The sequence below is a fragment of the Vollenhovia emeryi genome, unplaced genomic scaffold (assembly GCF_000949405.1).
Source record: "Vollenhovia emeryi isolate VEMERY1.0 unplaced genomic scaffold, V.emery_V1.0 DF939122.1, whole genome shotgun sequence".
Lineage (NCBI taxonomy): Eukaryota > Metazoa > Arthropoda > Insecta > Hymenoptera > Formicidae > Vollenhovia > Vollenhovia emeryi.
Window position 1 is genome coordinate 1,821,452 of NW_011967244.1, and position 26,699 is coordinate 1,848,150.

A 26,699-nucleotide genomic window follows, 5' to 3' on the forward strand; every position below is an offset into this window, starting at 1 on the left:
CAAGAATAACACAATGTTAATACTATCAAAAGAATCCAATGACAATTTGGCAATATGATATTAAAGAGATTAAAATGCTATACAAATCTAGTACATATACGATCGCTATACAAAATAGTAAATAGTTTCAGAGAACACTGGCTAAAGTAGGATTTATCTATAAACATGATTAAACCGTTGAAAAGAAACAAAGTACGCGAGTTACAGCTTTAAAAGTTTGTGTAGTATACATATATGTATAATCCTCGATAAATGCGATTTCTCTGCTCTTTGTAAAGTAGGCACAGATGTCATTTAACTATACTTTGGACAATACATGAAACTTTATAAAGAGATAGAGTATATACAGTAAAATGTGATGTCGCATTACTTTCCTAAATACTTTTTGCCGCATACGAAATGTATATTGAATTGAAACGGCTATTGTATCGCCATTATTCATGTTAACAAGTGATTTATAAAAATAAAATATTACACTACATATATAAGCGGTACTGAACGTCGGTTTAAAATTAACTTGTATCCAGTTTCTCAGTAAGGTAAGTATGCAGCAAATATCAAATTAAATTACACAGATCTATCAATCATGGTGACAATAAATAATTTGCGATTGATTGTCATATATGTTAAAGGAAAATATGAAAATAAAAATGCATTTTTCAGAATGAACGATATAGTTTACGGGGGAAAAAATCAAATTGTGCACTCAAATAGAGGAGAACATACCTTGAATGTATTATTAAAGCAGTAATTATGAGAATGGTATTCTAACGCTCAAAACGACATTTTAAAGTTCTAAATTGATGAGTTTCTTGGAACAATCAGGGTTAACTTTTTGTCCTCCTTCTTTTTATAATCTGAGTGAACACGCACTTTTATCGATCATTGTACACACGTTCGTCGATAGTGTCTTACTTTAGTAATCGGAACTACGAGTATTCAAATGGGCGTCATATAACTCGGTAGTTAATCAGGTGCAAATATTTTATCGATCGACCGAATATTTTGGAAACATAGTCAATCTCTTATAGTTCATAAATACTATATTCAAACTAATATTATTTACTTAAAAGTTTTCCGACGGGAATTCATTCCGTAAGTACATCGTTCATAACATAATAATATAATATTATATTGTATTAATATTAAATTTAGTAGATTAAATATAATTTGATATAATATTAATTAGTATATATTATTATGTATTAATTAAATGCTGTTGCTCTATAAACGAGTAAATAAAAAACTTGTTATAATGTATTTTTAAAAACGTTCACAATTAAGTACGTTAATTTCATTAAAAGTTATAAAGATGGATTTGTCAAAAAAGAACACAAAGCGCGTTGCAAGAAAATAATTCATTAACGCTCTATTTATTGAAATGCTGACATATTAATCAGGGATATAGGAATCCACCCGATTACTGCCCAATTAAAGTTGGATTATCGTATATCGACGTTAGTTTAGAACCGAGGTGTATCGCATTGCTTGCTTCGTGATGAAAGACCACACTACAAAACTTATTCTAGGATATATGAGGTTCGATAATCGACGATGCAATCGAGAAATCATTACTCATCACGGAGGATAAGATCTGACAACAATTCTGACGAGAAATCAGCTTACTTGCACTGTCGATTACGTAAAACTCTCTTGTTCTGCGTAGAAACATTTCACTATACAAATTAATCTATACTAAGGCTACGCGTTTCTTTTTGTTCTATGGTTTTTGCGTGTACTTCAACGTCTGCTCGCGGATAACGTATAGACGTTAAAAAAATGATTATGTGATATAAATTCTTTTTTTTTGCTTAAGCAGCTAACCCTGCATCCTTAGCCATACTGTAGAAAGAGCTAGCTGGATTGCGAAGTAACACTTCCGGAGAATCATATTCGACGATCAGACCTTTGTCCAATACAATCACCCTGAAACATAATTATTATTTGTGATGTAAGCTGAAAGTAGCAAATAGTTTTGTGATCCTATCAAATATAGAAAATTACTCTAACATAATAAAAGCAGAAGTTAAAATAGAAGTAGTCCACCAATTTTTTGCTGTGAGGTGCAACTTCAAGTAGTAAATATTTCAAACATTTAAAAAGATTATTACAACGCGAATTAAATTAAACAACTACACTCATTTTGAAATTTTTATCCATTTCTTGGAATATTAATTTATACTTAAAAAATCATGATTATATCATTTTTAATTATATTTTAAAATATATTTACTCTAAAAAAAAGCGGTATACTGAAAATTTGCGGAAAAAATTACTGATTTTCAAACGACGATAACTTCGTAAATAATAAAGATAGAAAGGTCTATAAAAAATGAAAATAAAGCTTGGAATCTCTACTTTAAGAAGCAATTCATTTCAATGTTGCGCGATAAATTTGTGTATGAAAATGGCGTATGACAAAACAAAAGGATACAAAATTGAAAAATGATAGTCCGAGTTTGCCACGGCACATGGCGTGAGTCGAATGTCGCGAGTCAATAGCATAAAAGCATGATAGTACAGAGTTTTCTCTTTAAAATGCTTTTTTATTCATCTCGATATCATCTCGATCTACTATTTACGAAGTTATTGTCGTTGGAAAATTTGTGATTTTTCCCAAATCTTAAGTGTACCGCTTTCTTGGAGTGAGTGTGTTTGTATTTACATATAATTGTTCGTTCTCTATTCAGAACAATTAGACAAAAAATATGAAATTAGGTAAGAACTGGAATATATTATTATCTACTTGTCTTAAAAAGAAAGATGAATTTACATAAGTACAGATATTGTATAAAATACCATTCTAAATAAAATAATTGTAGTACACACGTATATACACGTGCGCGAGAAATACAATGTTAAAATAATTTGAAACATACCTGTCAGAATCCAAAATAGTGTTGAGCCTGTGGGCTATTGTGAGAACTGTACACTCTTTAAATTCTTGGCGGATGGTAGTCTGAATTAAATCATCTGTCTCTAAATCAACCGCGGCTGTAGCCTCGTCCAATATGAGAACTTTCGTTTTCCTAAGTAACGCTCTCGCCAAGCATATCAACTGTCGTTGTCCTACGCTTAAATTCTCTCCGCCTTCGGAAACTTCGTGTAAAAGGGCGCTTGGCAAGTCTGAAAAAAAATAGAGTATACTTTTAAAAAGTACGAGTCGCCGAAATTCCTTAAGAGAAAATCCATAAAAATCATTCATACTTGCTATAAAAGATTTCAGATGAGCGTGCTCTAATGCTCGCCAGACTTCTTCGTCGGAGTGGCAATCGAAAGGATCCAGATTCATCCTTAGCGTTCCGGAGAACAATACGGGATCCTGAGGGATGATGGTCAATCTCGAACGCAGATCGTGAAGCCCTAGCTTAGAAATATCAATATCGTCGATCAAGATCTTTCCGTGGGCCGCCTCAATTATTCTGAAGAACGCCAATGTTAAAGAGGACTTTCCAGCGCCGGTTCTGCCTACTATGCCAATCTTCTCGCCGCCGAGAACGCTGAACGTCAGGCCATGCAGCACGAGATCCAATCCCTCCCTGTAGCGGACTTTAAAGTCCTTAAAGTCGACGCGACCATGTCTAGGCCACTCTTTCGGAGGCGTATTCTCTGGATTTTTCCATGGCGCTTCTTGCGGGGTCTCGCCGTACTCTTTTATTCTCTCTACCGCGACGATATTAGTCTCGACGTCAGACGTCATGCGCACCAGCCAATTTAAGGTCTGGGTAATCTGTAGCAGACATAACATGAATTCTTATACATGAATGTATATGATTTTTTCATAAAGTGACATATAAATATCACTAAAGTTGCATGCTGTGACTTGTAAGTGCTTTTGAATATTTTGATTCGGCTTAAAACGTTCATCAGAAACGTTCGATCGACAATATCGACATGATAGAAAATATTACATTGTAATACATACAGGATGTGTCAAAATTCATAATGATCTTTGAGGAGGTAAAGAGGATAAAATTCTAATACGAAAGTTCCTGAGTTACATTTCTCTCCGGCCATTATTCACTGTTATTTCAAATTAGGTCGGTGCAATCTGAGTCGGATAATAGTACCAGTGTTTCATTCATCATCTCTCTAAATTTTTTATTTGTTTTTATTGTTTCGTTTTTCAATAAATTGATGAGCCAATTATTATTTTTAAAAGTATGGACATTAAGCGTGGGATCTTTGCAGCGTTTAAACCGATACTGCAGCGCGCACGGGATTAGTCGACTTAATTGTTAAATAACTCAGTAAATCAAGATTGAAAAGAAAAGTGATAGAGGAACTCTTGTTTCAGAATTTTATCCCTTTTCGTCCTCTTAAAGGTCAATTATAAATTTAAATATAACTCAGATGTAATTTCGACCGTGCAACCTCCGCGTGGTACACTTTGGGTAATACTAATGACGACGGTATTGCAACTGTCAAGCTTCATAACTCAAGCCCTAACTCAAAAAATACCAAATAAAAAAAACTTCATTATGTTTCGACAAGTTCTCGTAAACTACGAGAACGTACAACGAAAAATAGGAGATTCCATTTAAAAGTACAAAGTTGACTTCTATATAACCCTGGTGAATAATCGTAATTATATCTTACTTGTAAGGCGTAGCTGACTGATAGACCAACGAGTCCTGAACTCATGGTATCTCTACCTAAAACAGCGAATAATGCTGCGAAGAATATGATTAAATTTCCAACCATCTCCAATCTCACGGCCAGCCATCTACAACATATGCGTGTTAATTAATAATTGTGTATACAGAAATGTAATTATAGCATATAAAGATGTACCTGTTTGCAATAATGCTAGGAAAGTAACACACTTGATTGAAATCTACCCTATTTTCAGATTCATGAATAAATTGTTCTTGTACACCGTACGCTCTGATTATTTGTGCACCTAAATGACAGATAAATAGATTATTTCTAGAGAAACATAAACATTTGGACGAAGTAAAATATTATACAGGGCATGCGTATATAACTTTTAAACATACCAGTCACCGATTCACTAAAATGTGAATATATAGGAGATCTTGACACGGACTCTAATCGTTTTAATTGGCGCGACGTTGCAACGTAAAAACGTTGAATAAAGTAATAAATCGCGCCTATTGGCAGTATCACCACGACAAATATAGGTGTACTGTAGCTTATGACAACAAGAGTAGCTATCACCTGCAATGCATACAACCGTTAATAACACTGAAAATATCCCATCTTATCATTATTCTCACAAGACTGTGAACGCGAGGTGTTGTGCGCGATATAAATTAATCGGAGCAGGAAGAAATATCTGCGTGTCGGAAAAATGTATAAATATAAAGAATTACGCAAAGTTGATCGAACGAATCAGCTTCATAAAAGAGGTATAAATAAAGAGACTGATAATATCTCCCATGCGAAAATTCTATTGAATGAAGCGCCTATGTTTCTTCCGGACAGCAGACGTTGTACAAAACAAAGACAAGCTAGCGCTGGTCGTTTCATAGGCCCACCAACATGTACTGTGAATATGATTATTGCTGTGCATTAGACAAGTACATATAAGCGTTAGCGTCAAGATATTAAGATATTTGTTTCAAGTGAAAACTCGATACTGCTAAGTAAACTTGCTAAAGTAAACCTCTTACTCCGGTATAGACAGAGGAATTCATCGACTGTAGTCGTTTTGCGAGAACGGACACAATTATAGTCGACGGCAGGCTCTACGGCATATTTATTCGTATTCCAAATGTACTCTCGAAACCAGTTTGCAAAGCTACAGACGGGATTATGCCCCATCCACGTTGTCCAGCGTACAATAATATACCAATACCACCATTATTCAGGCACCTCTTGACAAACACAAATTATATATCCGGGGACAATAACATATTTGATTGCTGTCTAAGGTGTATGCAAGGTGGATAGTGATGGTATACGTGTGGAACTCAAACTGCGAGGTCGAGAAGATATGGGAAAGCAATGATAAGGAGAGATCCCAATCAGTATTCTCGGCGCGCTACGAAAGAAATTACCTCGAACAAGCAATAGATGGTATCAGAAATTTGTGGGGGAAGAGATGTATCCAGTACGTCCACGTCTTTAGCAAACCTGGAGATAATACGACCAATAGGAGTCGTATCAAAGAAGGTCAATGGGGCACGCATCACAGCACGCAGCATCACTATGTGCATCTGGCGAGCAGCCAACCAACAACCCAGCTGCGGTGCCAAATCGCAGAAAAAGCTCGCCACCGCTACAACATCAGACATGGATGACTTTCATTGTAACCGCAACCTGATATAGTATGCGCGATTCGTAAATAAAAATAAAAAAAAAACAACGATAATGCGCAAAGAATTAACGATAACTTATCTCGTAAGCAGACAATGTGTTGTACGTTAGATGAGACATTTATTATACGATTAAAGGACAGTTCTTGATCTGATTGTCGGACTTAAACGTGCTCGTTTCTCCTTTTAACGAGGTTTACTGCAACTGTTAAACGATTGCTATAAACAACATTTATCTTTGTCTTTTCTATCGTAATGCCGCTACATTGTCAAGTGCAATTTGGCAATATCATAGGCTTAAACTTAATCGTTCTGATTTCACGTTATGCGAAGATGTGGAGTTTGCTGTGTGGCCTACCAGACTTGGTATATACATATGTATATGTATATTTATCTATATATTTATATATCTATATATAAATATATATATAGCAACAGGAAATACAAATAAATTGCACGTTTCCAGAAGGCAGAATCGTAATTAGGAGGATGTTATACAAGCAAGTAATAGAGTAATAAGCGTTACCAAGCACAAGCAAGACCATTTCTGAACACGAATATTACTGGTATAATTGTGTCCATTCCCTGAATGATTACTACACTATGGTTGCACTATGATTTATATACAAATCGTACAAATTGTCACGACAGTCGGGAGACAAGATCAAATTAACGTTCTCAAACAGTAACTGAAACAAAGAAAGAACTTAATGTAAAAAGAAATCGATACGAATGTAAGAGAAAACAATTGTAAAGTTTGCTAAGCGATAATGATAATGTAAATGTGACAATGATTTGACGAAGACAAGTTTTGTCTTGAGTGATATTAAATGGTTTAAGTGAACAAAAACAAGACGATCGCCATTCTTTAGCGTCTTTAACAATAAGTCGCCGAACCCAAATACATATACTGACAGTAAACGAAAATGAACATCATCAACGATAGCATCTCCTAAAGGAGGCAAACAGCGGGCTATCCGGCCCTACCACGTTTTAATCCTGAAATAAAGCAATTGGACACGCCACATGAGCAATTTACATGACCACGGTCAACCTCGATGAATTTTATGCTACTTCCGCGATGCGACTGGATAGCATAATGTAAAATCCGACAGAAGCATTTTTCGTGAATCATATCACCCTTTCGTAAAATAAAGCCCAAAAATGAGACGAATTGAACGAGCTTTAGCACTACGGAAAAGGTACGATTCGTTGATATGACTTTGCGTGTTTCTCCTGCAGTTATATCTTCTCGCAGTTAAGTCCTAGCAGACCGTCGGAATTAGGACTTGATCGATCTCGTACACAGATACGTTTTTCTTTCCGATTGTACCATGTGTTGCTCTCTCACTTAAAAAACGGATATCGTTATCTTTTGATGTATTCGAAGAAAAATTAAGCCGAGGAAGAAAGCAGTCAAATTTTGTACCTGTTACCTGGCCGGCTGAACGCATAAGACGCACGGGTAAGCCGCTCAAGTGCTGTTTGAGCCAAGTAAGCAGCATCGAGGATATCTCTTACCATGTTCTGTCGTATTTCATTCACGCTTGTTGATCCACTGTGCTGATTGCCGGAAACTTCTCACACGCGTCAAGTAGCGTACCCGTGCCCTTACACGCTTAGCCGGCAGGCTAAGTTACTATATTTCGCCGTTTCTTCTAAAACTTTTAGTCAAAATTATGCTACATTCAAATTTCCAGCAATCAAATCCAAATTCGACAAAAAATGTACATTTCTACTGCTGGAAAGCAGCATTTTAACTCATTGCACGTCTATCAAGTTTCTAATATATATAAAAAAGATATGGAACAACATACACATAAACGCGCGATTTTATCGATAGAAGAAAAAATATTCTTTTATTTCGCATTTGTAAATCTCATCGAGTTTCAAGTAACTCTGATTAGCGATGGGATCAAGTACTTTACAATTAAGTCCAAATTTGTTGGCATAGCTTCAAACTCTCTATGATTACTTTAAAAACTGAAAGCAGTACTTTCAAGTAGACTCGAACCTGAATTCACACAATATGTTCGAATTTCTTATAAGTACCATTTTTAAAAATTACAAATATTAGATTATCTCAATTGTTAGAAATAAATATAATAAAATAAGTAGTAAAGAAATTTAATAAAAATATGATTGAAACTACAGAATAAAAGTTACACTTGAAATCTCTACTTATTTACACATTCTTTAAACTGCCAATATTGTTCTTAGAGTTTGAGTATTACTTGTAAAAAATTTTGTACAATAGGAACTATTTATAAGTACATTTATAGTTTAAATTCTACAAGTACTTATTAAAAAATTTGAAACTAACTAGGTGGGACAATTGCTTTGTAAGTATTATACAATGTATGAAATATTGCTCGAATTCTAGAAAATGGATTGTTGGATTTAACTTAAATTTTTAAGTACATGTTGAACTTGGTTCCATCCTTAATTTCGATGTAAAATCAATAAAATATAAATTACTTGTATGACGTAAATCATTGAGCAATACAATAGAAAACAACGGGAATCCTTCGAGTGTCAATACTCAAAAGTAAATTAAAATATGAATTGAAATAAGAAAATTAAGTGTCCCAAAAAACATAATTGATTTTATTAAAGGAGTAAGAGAGGGGATAAAATTCTGAGATGAAAGTTCCTCTGTCACAGTTCTCTCCGATCATTATTCACCGAGTTACTAAACAATTAGGTCGATGAATGTGGAGTCGAATGACAGTACCGGTGTCCCATTCAACGCCCATACCTTCCCGTGTTATTTCATTTGTCTTGTTGTTTTTAAATAAATTGACGTACCAGTCATTAATTTTCAAAAGTATGGACGTTAAGTATAAACCGGCACTGCAGCGCGCACGGGATGGGTACAACTTAATTGTTAAACAATTCAGTGAATAATGATCGGAGAGAAAAGTGACAAAAAAAGAACTCAGAATTTTATTCTTTCACCCCTTCAAAGGTCAATTCTGAGTTTTGGGACAGTCTGTATATATCAATATGTGTATCAAGTATCGCTCGACAAGTAACAGACTTAATATTAATTCATAACAATTTGTCACAGAGATCATTACTTATATACAGTAGTTATATGAATATCATACCCCAAAAAGGCAAGTGACCCAAGTACGTAGAATAATCGGTAGGATATTGTCAAGAACATCAATGTCTTTACCAAGCCGACTGAGAATTCGGCCAGTCGGAGTTCTGTCAAAGAATGACATTGGGTTGTGAAGAACACGTTGCAGCGTACCCTCGAAGATACGCCTAGAAGCGCGTACCGTCCCTCTAGCCAGGAATATAGCCATTGCGAATACTGTCACGCCTACAACGATCGGTAATCAACTTTATGATTTATCGGATTAAAAAATAAGTTTTTTTTTACATATTCAGGCATTTCGCGTCCGCGAATTGTGTCGCGTTGGATGTAACGAGGGCTCTTTAGAAGTGAGTGAGAGAAAGAGAGAGACAGAGTTATCTTAAGGCTCTATGATCGGCAATGTTCATTTTCATTAGTTGCTCATCACCTGGTTCAGCTAAACGTCATATGCAAGTTCCTCACTGCAGTCACACATGAATTGAGGTGCACATAATTAAAGAGAGGCAAGTATGGGTGCAAATAATAAATTGCGGGCAGAGAAATGGAGCGCGGAGTATGACAACGAGAAGATAAGAATAAGTGACGGAGAGATGGTACCTTGTGTGATTGCACTGTGAGAAAAGAGGCACGTATAGTGTCGGGCCAGGCATGCAATCGCTCGTTAATTCGTTAATAACACGTGCTTCTGATAGTCGTCTATTAATCATTAATGGACATTAATGAAGAATAGAGACTGCGAGAAGACCGGAAACTCTTCAATTGATTGCCGGTGTACAATTAATCATATTTGTACCGATTGGTGGACCAGTGGTTTCTTCTAAACACCGATTGATATAGTGATGCATACAGAGATTAAAACCAAAACTCTCGTCATACCGATGCTAGACACAACAACCAAGCCCTAAGATTTGGAGGCAAAACGTTGTCTACTACGTCAATATCCTTTCCAAAACGGTTTAATATTCTGCCGGATGGCGTAGTGTCAAAGAATCCTAAAGGTGATCGTAGCATGGCGGATAATAACTCGGAATGCAGCAGTTTACTGCTCCGTAGGCAGCCGATAGCCAACGTTGCGTGCGACAGCACTACAAAAGTAGCTGAAATTTAATTTAAAGTAAATAAATGCGGCGTCTTGTCTCGTGTCGGGGAGAGGGGGGCAGGGGGAAGATTCCTTTTTTCCTCCAACTACTCGCTCGTGAGTTCTACAAAAAAAAAATATCGGTTACTTTTACGCGACTTGTACTGCTTTGTCTTTCAAATTGACTTGCTGATGCACACATATAGTTAAATTTGAACGCTATAGGAAAAAAGCCTTTACATAGGAGGTTTAAGAACAATTAATCTTTGTCATTTCAATTAGGCATAAAGTCACACTAATCTAGCTGGCGTTAGTCATTAGCGGAAACAATAAGTTAACAACGAAACGAAAAGCGAAGTTAGAACGGTTAGATCGTCGTGGCTCGAGATGGAGAAAACTTGACGACATATGCGAGATACGGTTCGCATTCTCATTACAACTCATTTAGCATTAGACGTGACTGTGCGATTCCACGTTTTGCTCGACATTCGTATTTCGATATACAGGCATTTTTTCATACGAATGTAAATAAGGGTGGATTTGAAGAAGTGTACAGTATGAGCGTTTAAATGTAATTCTCAAGTTAATTTTCATTTAACTAAATTGATTATCATTATTATACTTTGCACAGTAGATGATTCGAGCAAGAAATTTGGTCACATTTAGTGTTAAACGTGTCGCAATATGTGTTTTTAAACGTAACAAAAATTCAGGCACAATGCATCTCAGTGAGGACTTTAGCCAAATTAAAGGAACAAACGTAATCGCGGTTGGCAAGCGAGAAGTGTCTGAAGTCTCCCTCCGTCTGAAACCTGTTTGAGTTCGTCTAGATAAAAGTGTTGCGCTGTTATAGTCATCCGTCTCAATTTACACGCATGACCGGATCAGGAAATCAGCGCAAACATTTTGCGAAATGTTCAGTCATCCTCCATTCAGTTAAATGAATAATTATGTTCGATTACATTCATTATATACTGATTTCAATCAAGAGAAGCATACATATTAATATTATAAATCGACCAATGGTACTGATTTCCCGTTTTTCTTTAAACATTTTAAGATATTAATGCTAGGAAGCTTTCTTTTGTTCCTCTACTTCATGTTTACATTAGACGTAGCAATGTGCTAGTATTAAAAAATTATCCTCGTTTTCTATAGTAAACTTTAAACACAAATATAAAATATAAAATAATAAATGTCACGTTACTTATAGTTCATATTAGATAAAGTTACAATGGAGTATTAACTAGTAAATGGCATCAAACAAATTTTTGATAGATTACAGCTTGATCACAAGATCACAGAAAGATATTGAGCAGAAATATATAAAACGGAATTATATGTATGCAAAATGCATGTAAAAATTATTGCAATGTCTTATTGTACATACATATATACACTTGTGTGTATTTACACACGCACACGCACACACACATACACATATATACACATGTATATTGTATATACATGTGTAAGTATCCTCCAACAATTTTACTGCGTTACTTTCTGTTTATATCAGTCATAAAATTTAAATTCTGGCGTATAGAAAAAATTATGAATAAAGATTAATAAATCATTTAACAGAAGGTGCAAGTTGCATCGAATAAAAGGCATTTCAAACAGAAAGACGTTTCATGCAATAATAAAGAAGCGATCATTTGTAGATAATCATGACTACGACACTTGCAATCATAAACACATGGCTACTGAAAAGTTTCACTCTCTAATTGCCTTTTGAGTTCTTAATTAGTAACATTAGTGCTCTGTAAACACAGCAAACCACACTCAGTTTGATTTCTTAAAAGGAAATTATTCGTATTACTTTTATAGAATTAAACGCGTGTAATGACGTTATATATTCGCGTATATTATAACATTATTCCGAGCGAAAAGGATCATCACATTAGTAGTTAATTGATGGTTTTTTATTATTAGTAACTCGGCTTAATCGAGTTTTAAAATGAAGGAACTACATTAAGATTAAACTATACCCCAATGATGTGTAATCTGTGAGGGAACATGCCTTTTGAGTTACAATACGCTATGACGAGCAAAATTAAGTGCCATTGCCTGTTAACATTGTATTAAATAAAGTAATTGCCTTCTGTGGTAGAAAAATGTAATTTATGTATAGATACATGTAGCAGTGACGGGGCGGGGGCGGGGGCGGGGGCGGGGCAGGGGGGATAGGCTTACCTGATATATTTGTCCATCGTAAACGCGAAATTGTATACAATATCGACTATCGAATTTATCTGACAAACGGATATGTTAGAAGGATTAACGTGTGATGTGGAAACATACCTTGGCCGAAACCGAGTGCACCGTATACACCGAGGTACATATCACGCCTCGCTGTATCAATTGTGTTATTTCCAATGGTTTGATTATCGTTTGACCAAACGCTGAGCCAGACGCTCGAGCCGATGCTGAACGCCTGGAAGACCGCGTTCATCACGATCGTCGATATCGACAAGAACCATCCGATGGATTTCAAGTAGTGAGAGTACACCTTCCATTTTACCTTGAAAAGTATAACACGATGTAAGTATAAAAGTAGTCTCTCCTTCGTAAAAAGCGAATTGTTGGAGACATATTTGCCTTCGTAACGAGTGCGTCCTAAGCAGTGATATCTTGTAGCAACTTACGCTTCCGGTTTCGGTTTTCTCGACTTCTATTAGCTTCTCCCCGACGTTGTTGGGCTTCGGCGCTTCCTTCTCCTTTGTACTATTGCTATGCACGTAATTCACCGACTGCTGACTATCCGTCGAGTATTGCCTGCTCGTACACAACGTACAATATTTTCAAATCAATATTACTAACGATGTAAATCGACATAACGAAATATCATATTTATGAGAGCATACCGTTTCAAAGAACCATTAAGTGATTTTTTGTCGGTCACAGAACCGGATTCACTTAGACTCTCGGATATCCTGGTCCGTACTTGAGTTAACTTTTGTTGCAGCTCATCCGCCCCCATTGTCGATTCGAGCTGCTGTTTAATTTCACGTAAATCTGCTTCGGAACCCTCGTCAACGTGCACTGTTTCAAATTCATCGTGTGATTTTAGAATAATGACAAATCGTTCACAATGCTGTACAAATGGGAAGAAATTCAAAGAAACTCGTACATGCACACTTTTTTTACTATGGTACAAGTACGGGAATTCAAAGATTAAGAGTTGAGAAACAATTTGTTGGAATTAAACTAGAAATGGAATTATTCAAAATTAGCAATTCACAGACATCCTAATTCAAAAACTTCAAAAAGTTATTTTAATGTAAAAGCTGCAAGATATTTTAATTATGATATATAAATGGTTTTTTTATGCATTAAACAATTCCATATCACGACAGCATCTATATCGAATTAGTTGCGCTAGTAAAAGATAAGTATCAAACGAACTGTTCATTACTACTTTGTCGGCAAGCAAAAACTTCAAACAAAGGGATGGCGAGACTTTTGATTTAATGAGATATTAAATCAAATTACATTATTTCATCGTTAATGATCTCTAATCAAGCCAAATATAGCGGTATTCCTTGTGCAGGCATACATAATAGGAGAAGGAAATGTAATTACTTTTTCGCGGACTTACTATTTCCAACTTAAATCCAGGGAAAATGTAACAATAAATTTACATAATAAGTACAATATATAAAAATACGCGACGAGAGCACAAATTATTAATAGATACCTTCTTGTAAGTGCTGCACTAAGAACTCGGCGAAAGCACCTTTTTTCTCTAGTAATTGCTTGTAGGTGCCACACTCCGTTATCTCACCGTCTTTAAGAACAATAATGTTGTCAACCTCTGGCAGATATGTGATGCTATGCGTAACAAGTACTCTAGTCTTCTTCTTCAACAGGCCATTCGGACCTATCACTTTCTCAAAAATGTGTTTCCCTACGTGCGAATCCACCGCGCTCAGAGGATCATCCAGGAAATAATTTTCCGAATCGTTATATACAGCTCTAGCTAAGGCTACTCTCTGTTTTTGACCACCTGACAAATTTATGCCTTTCTCTCCGATCTCCGTTTGATCACCCGCGGGCAACATCTTGAAGTCCGGAGTCAGTGCACACGCTTCAATTACACGATTATATATCGATTTGTTAAAGGCCTTTCCGAATAGAACATTGTCCTGCAACGTGGCATTTTGTATCCACGCTTGTTGCGAAACGTATGCAATTGATCCCTAAGAAAAATGTCGTAGTATTAATCTTCAAATTCCACAATCAATATTTTTATCCATCTAATCTGTGAGATGTGTATAAATAAAACATATCGTTCTATGATTTTATCGACACTGAATTAAGAGCTATTAATTAATATTAAGCCATTTAATTGTAAGTCATTAATTTAAGAGCCTGATATTGTATTTTCTTTTCTTCAATCTCGTCACCATTTTTGTTTGCACAAGAGAAATATAAGTTTTGTTTTTATATTTCGTGTTTTTTACTCAACGATAGAATACTCACTTTTGTATTTACTTTCCCACTTAATTTGTCCATCTCGCCAAGCAAAGCGGATAAAAGGGAACTCTTGCCTGATCCCACTGTACCAACTATTGCTACTAATTGACCTTGTTCTACATGGAAATTGATATTTCGTAGTATTGGTCTCTCAATTTCCTCGCTGTCCCAACAGAAGCTACCGTTCTCAATTACTAACGCGTTCGCTAAATCAATGTAATAAAAGGCATACTGTAGACATTATATAAACATACGCAGAGACGATATTATTTCAAAAGAGAAAATTTTATACTTACGTTCCGATGGATCGTGCTGTACATTATTAGGATCCAGCTCCTCCATGTTCATAAATTTATTAATACGTTTTACAGAGACGTAAGCCTGTAAATGTGCACACAAAAATATTAGTCAAGCATAAAACATAAATTTGTATTTCTAAAGTATATAGATGAAAATCATATACATGTATGTGTTACATAAACTTACTTGAACAATGTTACCAATCATCATAGGCAGCATGGACAGTGGAAATCTCAAGATATTGAACAAACTGAGCGAAACAAAGGCAATCTTACTATTTAGGACGTTCTTTTCGTCTATAAGTACATAAGTTGTAAAAGATACCAGAGATACCTGCAGAGATACATTTATAAAATAGTAAGATAATATATATGAAAAAAAGACAGGATATTTGATTCAATATAAGTAATAAAAAATCTTAAAAGTGAAAAAGAAATAATATTCACTGTTATTTCATGGCACATGTTTCGACAAAAAATTTTTTCCAAAAGAAGGTATATACAGTAAAACTTTTTTAAAAGAATTGTACTAACAAGGAAACGTTATGAAGTATTCCCCTCTTTCCATTATGATGATATATAGTTAGAATATCTCCCAAGTGTATTTGTTATCTCTTATTACAGGAAAAACGTGTTGCGTGAAGACTCGATCGCGTGGACGACCAAATAGCGCAATATACAGAGACGATTTTAATTATTTCTCTAAAATTACTTTACGAAACGCAACATTATATGTTTGAATTCATAAAAAAATTAACCTTTTGTTTGGCGATAACAAAATTAAAAAAATTTGTTTAATTTGTATAGATGGGGGTATGTTGCAAAATTCTTTTAATAAAAATTTTTTTCTTCCGCCGTTTTTTAGTACTTTTAAAGCCATTTAATTAAAAAAATAGAACTTTCTATCTCTTATGGTTTCGAAGATATTTTCACAGGGGTGTCTCACCCCCTAAAAGTGCGTATGGGCACATATAAAAAAAATACGTGTCTTATTTTTAGCTGGATAACAATACATTCAAAGTTCATCCAAATCGGAGGGGGACACTTCGTTTCCTAGTAAGTTATAAGATTTTGTAAGACTGTAAAAAGAAGGAAGAAAAAGATACGAGTTGAGAGAGAAAAATGTTCGCGTTACGAGAGTGCTCCGTAAGATTTATATTTCTGAGCTTTCCGATTATGACATAGAATTCACTGTTTCGAAAAAGGAACGTACCAAAAAGGGCGCGCATGACCATATGAAACTCGTACCGGCGTTCAGATACGCCGCTTCTTTTAACACTTGAATCTCCTTGACCCTGATTTTAAGTATCTGCTGCTCGAACGAGGGTTCCCATGCGTAGAGCTTCAACACTTTGATACCGTTAAGTACTTCGTTCATTAACTTTACCCTCTCGTCCTTGCTCTTCATCTGTCTAATTTGTAACGTCTTCACTTTGTTGGCAATCACCCCATTTATAGGAATGAGAATAATCATAACTGCTAAACCGGCCAACACGGCCGGTCCCAATATGTTCCAGAGAAAATATAAAGCTAGAACTATTTGCAGGGGCGCCGACCAGATCATATTTATGTACGCGGTTAGGTCCATGAATCTTTGAGCATCAACGGACATCAGGTTCACTATCTCGCCGAGCGTGGTCTCTTTTCTCGCTGCATTTGACATCCTCAACGCTTTACGGTAAATCGCCGCGATTAGCGCGGTACGTATGCGCAGCCCGACCAAAAACATACGATGAAAATATTGTGACAGCACAAGCGTCTGAAGTATCGCGGTAAGTAACAGTAATGCAGCATAAAGGTATCCTTTCCACATTGACTCCTCTCCTTCGATAAAATCAATCAGAAGCCTAAAAGATATGAAAAAAACATTACAAAAAGTCATATTATAATATGACTATATGCATAGAAATTATATTATCATATATTATATAAACGCATCATGAACATCGGAATAATTTTGCAACATTAGCGCCGTTTTGTCTCACGTTATTTACTTAATAAAACGCAGATTAGGATTAGGATATAAATCAGGATTTGTGTATAAATATTTTTTTCTGTACTTACCTTAATATTTGTGGGCTAATGAAGGTCATAACATCTTGAATTAGTTTCAAGAATGCGCCGAACATGAACGTTGCTCCGAAAGCTTTGCAGATAGGTGGTAGGATGGAAGCAATTTTCTTTTTCCGACCGCTGTTAAAGTCCACTTGTCCAGATGCTTTTCGGTATGATGCTTTTGCACTTTCTACTCTATATGTATAAAAAAACAGTCTGTTATATTTGTCCCTGTTAGGCTGAATGATAAAAATAATCGAGACATGTTATACGACACATCCTACCTAAAGTAAGTCCAAATCAGCCTTGTTAGCACAAGAAATGTATGAACATGTTGTTAAAAAAATACTTTGTTAGAGAGCATTGTACTGTCATCTAAATATTTTTTTAACATGAGGTATATGCAAATAATATGCTAGCTATAAAGCAGATAAGATAATGCAATAATATATTCGGAAAATGCACCTTTACGAACAGACCGATTAAAAAATTCCTAAAGCTGCAAATAATTCTACATATATGTTTACATTATCAGCAATTTATTGCTCTTAATATATGTAAAATATACATTCTTTCGAATGTGTATGCTTCATATCGATACTGATATCGATGTACAAATGTATTCCCTATATTTTTCTCCTCGCGAAATTTTAAATAAGTAACTTTCAAAGTAGCTTAGCCAAGTCATATTGATTGCAGATAACCTTGAGTTGTACCGAGAGATTTATCAATTAAACTTACTCGTCTGTCTTTCTCAGGTTCTTGTTCCAGTATTTGTCGAATTTCGGCACAATCTCCGTGGCCATGTCTTCTGGATTCATGGACCACAGATCAGACGTCTCGAGCGGCTTTCGAAAACCTTTCCACGCTAAGGAATCGAACCATGCGAAAAAAATTCTCGAAGGAAAAGAAGAACTTTGCTCTGGACATGGCGATTCAACCTGCGAGTGAACGTATTTCAAATTGTTCGTCAACACAGCTTCTATATCTTACAGTTTATTCCAAGATTTTACACATCTATGCGCATCATATACAAGGTGTTGAAAAAATGTGGTAACAAATTTTAGGAATATGTAGCATGAAAACTTGCGAATTATGTATTGAAATGAACAAAGGACACATCAAACATTTACTGTAAATTAAATATACTTTAAACTTGTTATACAACAAATAATACTTTATAGATCAGAAATAAAATAAAAGACAGTAGCTCGTATGATAAAAAATCATATAGTAAAAAGGGCTCATTGTCGAGACTAGATTTTAGTGTCAGTGATTTATTTAATATTTGTATGAACATACGGTCGCAAATCGGACCATCCTCAGTGGGTAAAAGAACAATTCAATTAAAACAGGGGAACTAACATTACAAAACATAGCGCAATTCACAGAAAATTGATAACTTTATACAATGCAAACATGAGTGTTAAAACGGATGATAAGAAAATGCGCAACGCAATAAAGAAGTAAAAGGTTTTGAATGCTTATTAAGATTTTTTGTTTGTTTTCACAAATGTTGCTCATTTCTAAAATTTGGTACCACATTTTTCAACACCCTGTATATTAGATAGCATATATATTGTGTCAATCGATATGGGAGATATTACCGTAGGATATTCGGAGAATTTAGGCTCTGCGTCGACCAGGAAATTAAGTACAAACAATATCACTACTATCGGATAGTAGATCATGTAAGACACCAGTGGGTACGTCGATTCTGCCTGAAATATTTTATTTCTTTATGAGAGTATTGCATTTGAATTGCAATTCTCTGAGGAGATCAATAAATTTTCTATCTGTTATTTCTTTGTGAAACGCATTATTTCACTTATCAACAACCAACTTTCTTGTAAACTATCACAATACTGACAATACGAGATACCGTTACGATGAGACCAAAGAAATTGTAAACAAATCCAACGTAGAAATTGCTATTTGTAAGTGTATCTACGCTTAAATTGCTTTTAGCTATTAACATGATAAGTAATTCAATGAACGTACCCCTTTAATGAATTTGTATACAAAGCTTCTATATTGGACGAATCCACATATCGTAAGGAAAAACCAAAAGAGGAATAAAAGACCTGACGTTCGCATTCCATGTTTTCTATTGTATTGCATTAAAGTTGATGCTAATGTCTGAAATAAAATTAAAGAATTGAAGTCAAACATTATACGAAAGAATTTACAAAACATGCAATAAGTAAACATAATTACTTTTCTCTCTTTATGACAAAATCAATAATTTATTACTTTTATTTTATACAGAAATAGCGGTAACAGGAGAGAAAGAGAGAGAGAGAGAGAGAAAGAGAGAGAGAATTATTTTAAAAAACTATAGAAAAATAATTTTAAGATATGTTTACAAAAACTACATTAATATAAAAAATAATGTTGTACTTACAAAGCTAACAATTTTTATAACGGGTGTGCAATAATCAACACTGTGGACCGGACGATAAGTACTTGCGTGTATCGCCATTCCTAAGTCAACTATGGAAAGTAAAATTAATCCTACTGTAAGTACTTGCTTAGAAATAAATAACCACGTGTACGGGACGTTTCTCCTTTTGCTATTTAAAAGGTAATATGCTTCCATCGCCGAGAACGCCCATAGAAATATACATGGCACCCATACTAATATCGTCTTTTGGAAGCATTCTGTTAGATCTGGGTCGTTTGTGTACCATGTTAGATTAGCGTCCTAGAACAGCCAGAAATTACGACCAAAATATTAACCTTCTATCGTATCGCTTCTTTTTATTTCGCTCTCCATTACGAGATATGATTAAACTAACGAGCTTAACTTTACCAACATACTTAACGACGAGCTCGGAGTCGAATTTTGTTTCAGAAATATCAATACATCAATATTTTCCGTTATATGTATGCATTTAAAAAAAGAAACCGGTTTTCGAGAAATGTATCCTTCAGCCAACTCTCAATGGAATTGGATGGAATTTATGGAGTTAATTTTGAAAATTACAAAGTATGCAAATGATGCAGTTATCCAATTATGTAAAAATCGATACCATTAGTCATCAAGTCTCGTGTTACGTTCTATATGAAAGCAAATTAATAAGGTAGGCGCATTTGGTGCACGTGCACGTAAACTGATCCATCAGCATTCCTTAACGATATGAAAACAGTACCGGCCGCGTCCATTTAAATTATTTAGTCTGATTGGCTTAAGTTTACTTTAGCAGAATACTTCGAGATACAATTTCATCGAAGTGTTTTAAAGCTTTTAGAATGGCTTCGACTAAAGTCCGATTAATTTAATCAACAAAATCACAAAGTTTCTAATTAATTATTTTACATAATTCATTGTTCTTAATTTATTTTCCCCATACGATAACAAAATTAATAATTCATCCATCTCAACAAAGCAATATTAATTGTTATTTGATAACTTAATCATCGATTAAGATAATCAGAGTTTAATCAAAGAATTAGTCATCCTCAAGTGAAATGATGAAAAATATTATTATCTGCATCACCGATATCGTCACAAGTTTGCAAAATAAAGACAATAAAGTGGTGCAAGATACCCCGGCGATTAAGTAAATCGAATTAACTTATCAAGTAATACCGGAATTATTTCGTTAACACGATAAATCTCATTTGCCTTGAATGTATCTACCGTCGAAAATCGACGGAACAGAACGATACGCCATTGTTTTTTGTTCCAAGTTCAACAATTCGTTTGAAATCCCGAATTAAAACTCAACGAAAACTGCTTCTTGTGTGTTTTTTTTAATTACTGCGGAAAGCTGCACCAACGTTGTTAACGATATTGATAGTTGTCGGTAACCGTGTACGAAATCGCGCCTATGTTCGGCTGTGTAACGGCTGAACCATTGCGGTTGAGTGCAGCAAGAACCAATGAACAATTTGCCCCAATTTGAATAAAATATCTCTAAGACTTGGTTAGCTGGCGTGTAATTTTCAAAGCGGAAAAGAATAAAATATCTCTAAGAGTTTTCTTAGATTTTCGAAATTTTCATTTCTTTTCTCTCAAATTTGAAGCCGTGTATTTTGAAAACAAAACACTTTAGCCACGCGTTCACAGAACGTTTTTTCATATAAACCAAGGAATATCTCCTTACATTTTTTGTACTCACATAGAAATAGAGTCACGTGTTAGCTTGCGTCGAATATCTCGCGATTCTTTCAGTTATGACAAAATTTTTAGTGTTGCATAAAAAAAAAGGTTCTGCGCACAGAGGAAACACTAGGAAGAGGAATAAAATATTAAATATTAGACGAGAAGAGCGATTGAATGTTACGCACAAGGAAAAAGAATATAATGAAAGATATAAATAGCAGTTGCGTCATACAGTAATGACTCGAAATATTTATATTTTTGCCTATGAACGTAACCAATGTGTATTTAATATTTGTTCCTATTATCTCCTTTCTTGCGCGTTGCGCGTTGGACGTTGGACTAACGAGCATTAAAAGACATTAATGGGACGACGTTTCCGATGAGACTGACATAGAAATAAAGGGATCGCGCAAATGGAAAGGTTAAGGGGATTCTGGAGTGACGGCTGAATCATTGCGGTTGAGCGCAGCAAGAACCAATGAACAATTTGCCCCAAAAATTGGTTACATACGCAATGTCATCTTGTATTTTTACATCACGTGTTGCAAGATCTGGCACCCATAGTTTGTCATTCTCTAACTATCCAGATAGCATGCATGTCTAAGAAACATCTTTAAGATGGCATTAAGTTGTATTTCAGACATGTATGTCTAAAAAGTGTCTTAAAGAAATCTTTATGACGTCTTTTAGACACGCGTTGCTATTTGGGTACACTTTGGGTGTAAAGATGCGCGTTTTTACATAAAATAAAGTTCTTCAGTAATCTTTTTTTTATTAGGCTTTTAATCTTAGTTTTACTGATTCGACGCTATTCTTTGATCTAATCTGAACTGCAGGCTGCTTTCGATTTGTGCAAACAGGTCATGTAATTTGTATGCAAGCGGACACAATTAAACGTTAATTGTTTCGTACTTAATCAGTTTAAATAACAGAAGTAGAATTTCTATTTAAACTGTTAGCGAATGTTAGAAAGGAAATCTTTCTGCGGCGTCCATTCATTATAACGTTTAATTGTGGTACATAAACGGTTATATTCCTCACAAAGATTGTTCTAGCTCTGGTACCGAAATACATTTTTATCCAGTGTGAATGATTAATCTTGGCTTTCAAGCTTTCGCGGCTACTGTCTTCTTCAGTCGTAATGGCTCCCGCATGGTTGCCGGATGGTGAATGATTAATATTTAGTCGTGAAACCTAAACTTCCCCAGAAGGTATTACTAGAATATTGCTGTTATCAATTTTGCTGGCTACAAACAATTCTCCAACAGAAACAAAAATTAACGATAAATCTTCGTTGAGGCACCAAGATATGCAACCTGCGTTAGGTTGCACCAACGTCGTTTAACATTATCTTTTGCTTAATTAACTCTTTGTCTCTTTTTAAGGGAAACAGTTAGAAAGAGAGCGAATTAAGATAAAGTTAAAAGTTACGTAACAGTGCAACCGGGTCGTGTTGTTCGTAAAGTTTCTCTTTTGAATCAATTTGTTCCAATGTACGAGGCGTTACAAAGAGTTCGCCGCTCGAGGTACTAATCGATCATTTTGAGAGCTACAAATGCACCGAGTGCCGTAATGCCACGACCGAATGTAAAGAAAAAAACAAAAGAAGGGAAGAGTCCAACGATACAAGCCGCTCCGCTCGGCGTGACGCGCCTCAGGAAATTAAACTATTACACAACAGCGAGCAAGACGCGTCGGGCGCGCACATTCCGCTATTTTAGTTGTGCCAACGCTCCTCCCCGCTTCCCTCTCGTCTATCCGATACGGGAATTATCCTCTCCAAATATTGCCGCGAGCGAAAGTTACGGTCGCACGTCCTTGGTCGGAGCCGAAATTCATGGCTGTCCATTCTCATTGGCGGGAGAGGCGCCGTATTGTCCCGACCGTATCCGCGACTGCATCTCATCCCCGCGGATTGCGTGGGTAATTATCGAGTTGTTTGTCACACGAAGGCATCTTCACACGCGCCCGACGCTGTTTGCCTTCGAGCTCACGCACGGAAGAGGAGCTCCGTGATACGCGCGGATCCCAATTTGATAAGCATTTGTTTGAGCGCGATATTTGTGCACGCGGCGCTGGGATTACGCTCCGGCCTTGCGCGCGCGCGAGATTTATTTCTGTAATTTCGTCAAGATCGCGCAATCGAAGGGAATGACATTGCTTTATCGCGTCGGCTCTATAATCAGAAGGCGTATACGCGTGTATGTATGCACGCGCACGCGTCATACGTACGCGCGCGCGCGCGTGTGTGTGCGTCCAAGAAGGCACGAGGCGCGGAGAAGTGAGGCGACAAGTGATGGCCAGGGGGGTGGCGATCGTGACTTTTCCCTAGACGCGAAAATGCTACAAATGTTCCGGCGTGAACTTGGCCGCGATCTATACACGGGCCCTTCACGTCTCCAATCGCCCCGTGATCCGCGGGAGGCTCGCGCGGAGACGGAACGGGCCGGGGACTCCTCTCGCGGGGTGCCCGCGAGGTTCATCCCGATTTCGCGTAAAATCCCGTCCGCGGATCAATCACATCGGAGGGATTGGCGGGTCGCGATCGAGAGGGCTACGGGATTTCTCGCTCGGCGCGAACTTGTCGCGGTTCCGCGTCTAGGGACAAATTGCCGTGCCGTTTCGTTCGATCCCGCGAGGTTCTGCGAGAGAGCGTCGTGCGCGGACGCGTCAACGTCTCGAGACGATTGACCGATCGAGGTGTTCGTGCACGGAGCACGCAGAGCGGCTTTTCCGAGCGTGGCTGCCCCCGGGAGTCTCGCATATGCGACCCGCGGGGACAACCGCAACGCGAGGGAATCAGGAATACAGAGGGGGGGGGTGGGAGGGAGGGGGGGAGGGGTAGAAAAGGCGTGAGGGGATGAAGGCAAAAGGAGCGGAAAAGAAACGGCTCCGGGGCGCTCCTTCTCGTCCTCTCACTCACCCAGAATTTGGTGCCGCAGAACTGGTCCATTCCGATCGTTTGATTTGCCATAATGACACATTTACGATCCGCCGGCAAGCGGGTCTCTCGCGCGAAACTCCGAGCCCCGCACGAGACACGACACTACACCGCACCTGACTGCACCGCGCGCGGGCCACACTGAGATCGGCGGAGAGAGCGCGGCCGATTTTCTTTGTCCCAGGAATCGCTCCCTTCTCCTCAACTCGAACCAACGATTCGTACACCGCACCGTGTCACACTGCTGCAACACGAACGGCAACCGAGGCGCACGGCTACAGGGGAGATACACGCAGCAGAGGGGAGCCACCAGCGCTCGGCTACGAGGCGACACGCGTGAGTCATCCGAGTTGGCCGTCACCGCTGCCGCCTCTCGCGACGTTACTGCGAAAAGCGGTCGAAGTGCGGTCCATCGCCGTTCGTCGCGGCAACGCGATCGTGCGTCGTGCTCCGAGCGTGTCCGGGCATACGAGTGAAAGTATCCGCGACACCACCGCTGTATGCGCGACGCGTGTATCGGTGTGGCGCGATCAGGGGTATACGATAAGTTTCTGGTACTCGCAACGCTCGTGAGTATCGCTCATCTTTATGACGCTCGCTGGACATAGAGTCCTAAATAACGAGAGAAGCGCAATCGGTTTCTCGCGTGCTGATTGGCCGACCGCCATGTTGAGCCCGTAGTGAATTCTACGCGCGGACCATAGGCTTGTTTTCTGTTGCTGCACTGGTGAACTAGTGCAATAAGTTAGAGTAGGACAAGTATATTTTTTCTCATTCTAGCTTACTGCACTAGTTCACCAGTGCAGCAATAGAAAACAAGCCTAAAATTGCATGGCTGCATGTGCATAGCATGAAAGCCGTTTAAACCAATGAACATCGAGCATTGAGTCGCCATATTGATTTACATAACATGCTCATTGGTCCAGACGGTCTTGTGCTATGCATATGCAACTATGCAATTTTGTGTGCGATGGCCCTATAACTAGCGTGACCACTCTCTGGCCGGTATTCGCAATCCATTCTTATATTTAAGCTCATCTTCAGTATACTCGTAATGTGTTTTAACCAATCACAGAGCTGTGTTAGCCTCTTAAGACAACACTTAAGTTGATTTTGAAATAGGAATCGACTATGAATACCGAGCCTCTGTCGGCTCTTTGATCTCTTCGGTTTCGATCACGTGGTATTCCGCCGTTACTTTGGTGCGTGAAATCCTTTCACACTGTCACACTATCACACACAACGTCTGCGGAAAATTATGAATTATTATTTTCAAATACATGCAGTAATTTTTTAATAACTTTCATTTTTTTATAGTACTTTCAGCAAAATGCCTGTGATCACGTGATACAAAGATTACGCATACATGTGTGTATGTGACACATATGTGTACAGTACATTCAGTATCACCTCTGTCTCTTTCTATCACGTGCGAAATAATCACAATGAGCAATCTCATTAGTACACAGAGTATACGGGTGTAACATTGCGCATAATGGTGTAACACGTAATACGTGTAGTATAACGTTATCATGTGAATGACAATGTTAGCAGATCGTCGACACGACTAAAACGATCACTTAAAAAATGTATCTAAATGAAGTTGCATGTGTTACTTTGGTATCAATAATGTTAATAGTTTTGCTCATTGCAATTTGAAATAAATTCTCAATTAGTCATCGTTGTAAATCGTCGATTGGCAAAGTATGACCCGAATATTATTTATATCTGTTAATTATAACAATTATACTTATTAATTGTAACATTAATAAATATTAATTTCAGGAGACAAAATATGTTAACAGTATATTCTGCTAGATTGACAGCAAATTTACTTAGAATCCCACAACAAAAAATCATGATTATCTGTATTCACAATATATAAAGTTTGTGTCGACCGAGTCTACTGACACGATTTCATGACAACAGAAACCGAACAGATTTTACCGGTAAACTGTGTGTACAACAGGCTTCGTTAGATTTGTAGTGGCAGTTTGGTAATATATTTATAGTCAATTTTTACATTTAACTTTGTCTTAAATGCATGTTCAAAGAATATTTGGCCAAAGAATGATCCGTATGGATGTTACACAGATCACATTTTACTGGCCAAATATTTTAAGACGATCTTTAAATATAAGAATTGACTGTAAACAAGTCACTAGTGCAAGTAACCGAATTCGCTCTAATGTAAGACTCCGTTAAGAATCTGCTTGTGCAGGTTTGGGACTTGTGATTAATTATAAGCATAATAACATGATTGTTATTATTATATTTTGTATTTCGCCAATAAAAAACTTATGGAAATTTGTTCTCTCTCTCTCTCTCTCTCTCTCTCTCTCTCTCTCTCTC

The 26,699-nt window shown here is 37.0% G+C and overlaps 1 protein-coding gene and 1 long non-coding RNA gene across 9 annotated transcripts; one reads left to right on the forward strand and one right to left on the reverse strand.

Moving 5' to 3' along the window:
- Nucleotides 1-1,343: 1,343 nt before the first annotated feature.
- LOC105569914 (multidrug resistance-associated protein 1) lies at nucleotides 1,344-24,896 on the reverse strand. Of its 8 annotated transcripts, none has more exons than XM_012026760.1 (23): nucleotides 24,330-24,896; nucleotides 19,703-20,002; nucleotides 19,300-19,437; nucleotides 18,906-19,019; nucleotides 18,040-18,239; nucleotides 17,583-17,603; nucleotides 17,308-17,493; nucleotides 16,457-17,090; nucleotides 15,431-15,577; nucleotides 15,241-15,325; nucleotides 14,951-15,150; nucleotides 14,166-14,667; nucleotides 14,067-14,075; nucleotides 13,333-13,510; nucleotides 13,114-13,243; nucleotides 12,770-12,989; nucleotides 6,024-6,244; nucleotides 5,001-5,181; nucleotides 4,795-4,903; nucleotides 4,600-4,726; nucleotides 3,208-3,730; nucleotides 2,880-3,126; nucleotides 1,344-1,926 (listed from the first exon to the last, which is right to left on the reverse strand). In XM_012026760.1, exons 1-23 carry the CDS (start codon nucleotides 24,378-24,380, stop codon nucleotides 1,812-1,814), a joined length of 4,638 nt encoding a protein of 1,545 aa, XP_011882150.1. In that variant the 5' UTR covers nucleotides 24,381-24,896; the 3' UTR covers nucleotides 1,344-1,811. The 8 variants fall into 8 exon arrangements, with proteins under 8 accessions (XP_011882150.1, XP_011882148.1, XP_011882149.1 ...); XM_012026758.1 differs by lacking the exon at nucleotides 6,024-6,244 and adding an exon at nucleotides 9,392-9,612 and having other exon boundaries at nucleotides 24,330-24,895; XM_012026759.1 differs by lacking the exon at nucleotides 6,024-6,244 and adding an exon at nucleotides 10,264-10,484 and having other exon boundaries at nucleotides 24,330-24,895.
- A 220-nt stretch (nucleotides 24,897-25,116) lies between these two features.
- On the forward strand, nucleotides 25,117-26,654 carry LOC105569916. Its single transcript, XR_001009550.1, has 2 exons — nucleotides 25,117-26,051; nucleotides 26,133-26,654. It is a non-coding gene; the product is annotated as an uncharacterized LOC105569916 (long non-coding RNA).
- Nucleotides 26,655-26,699: the final 45 nt, after the last annotated feature.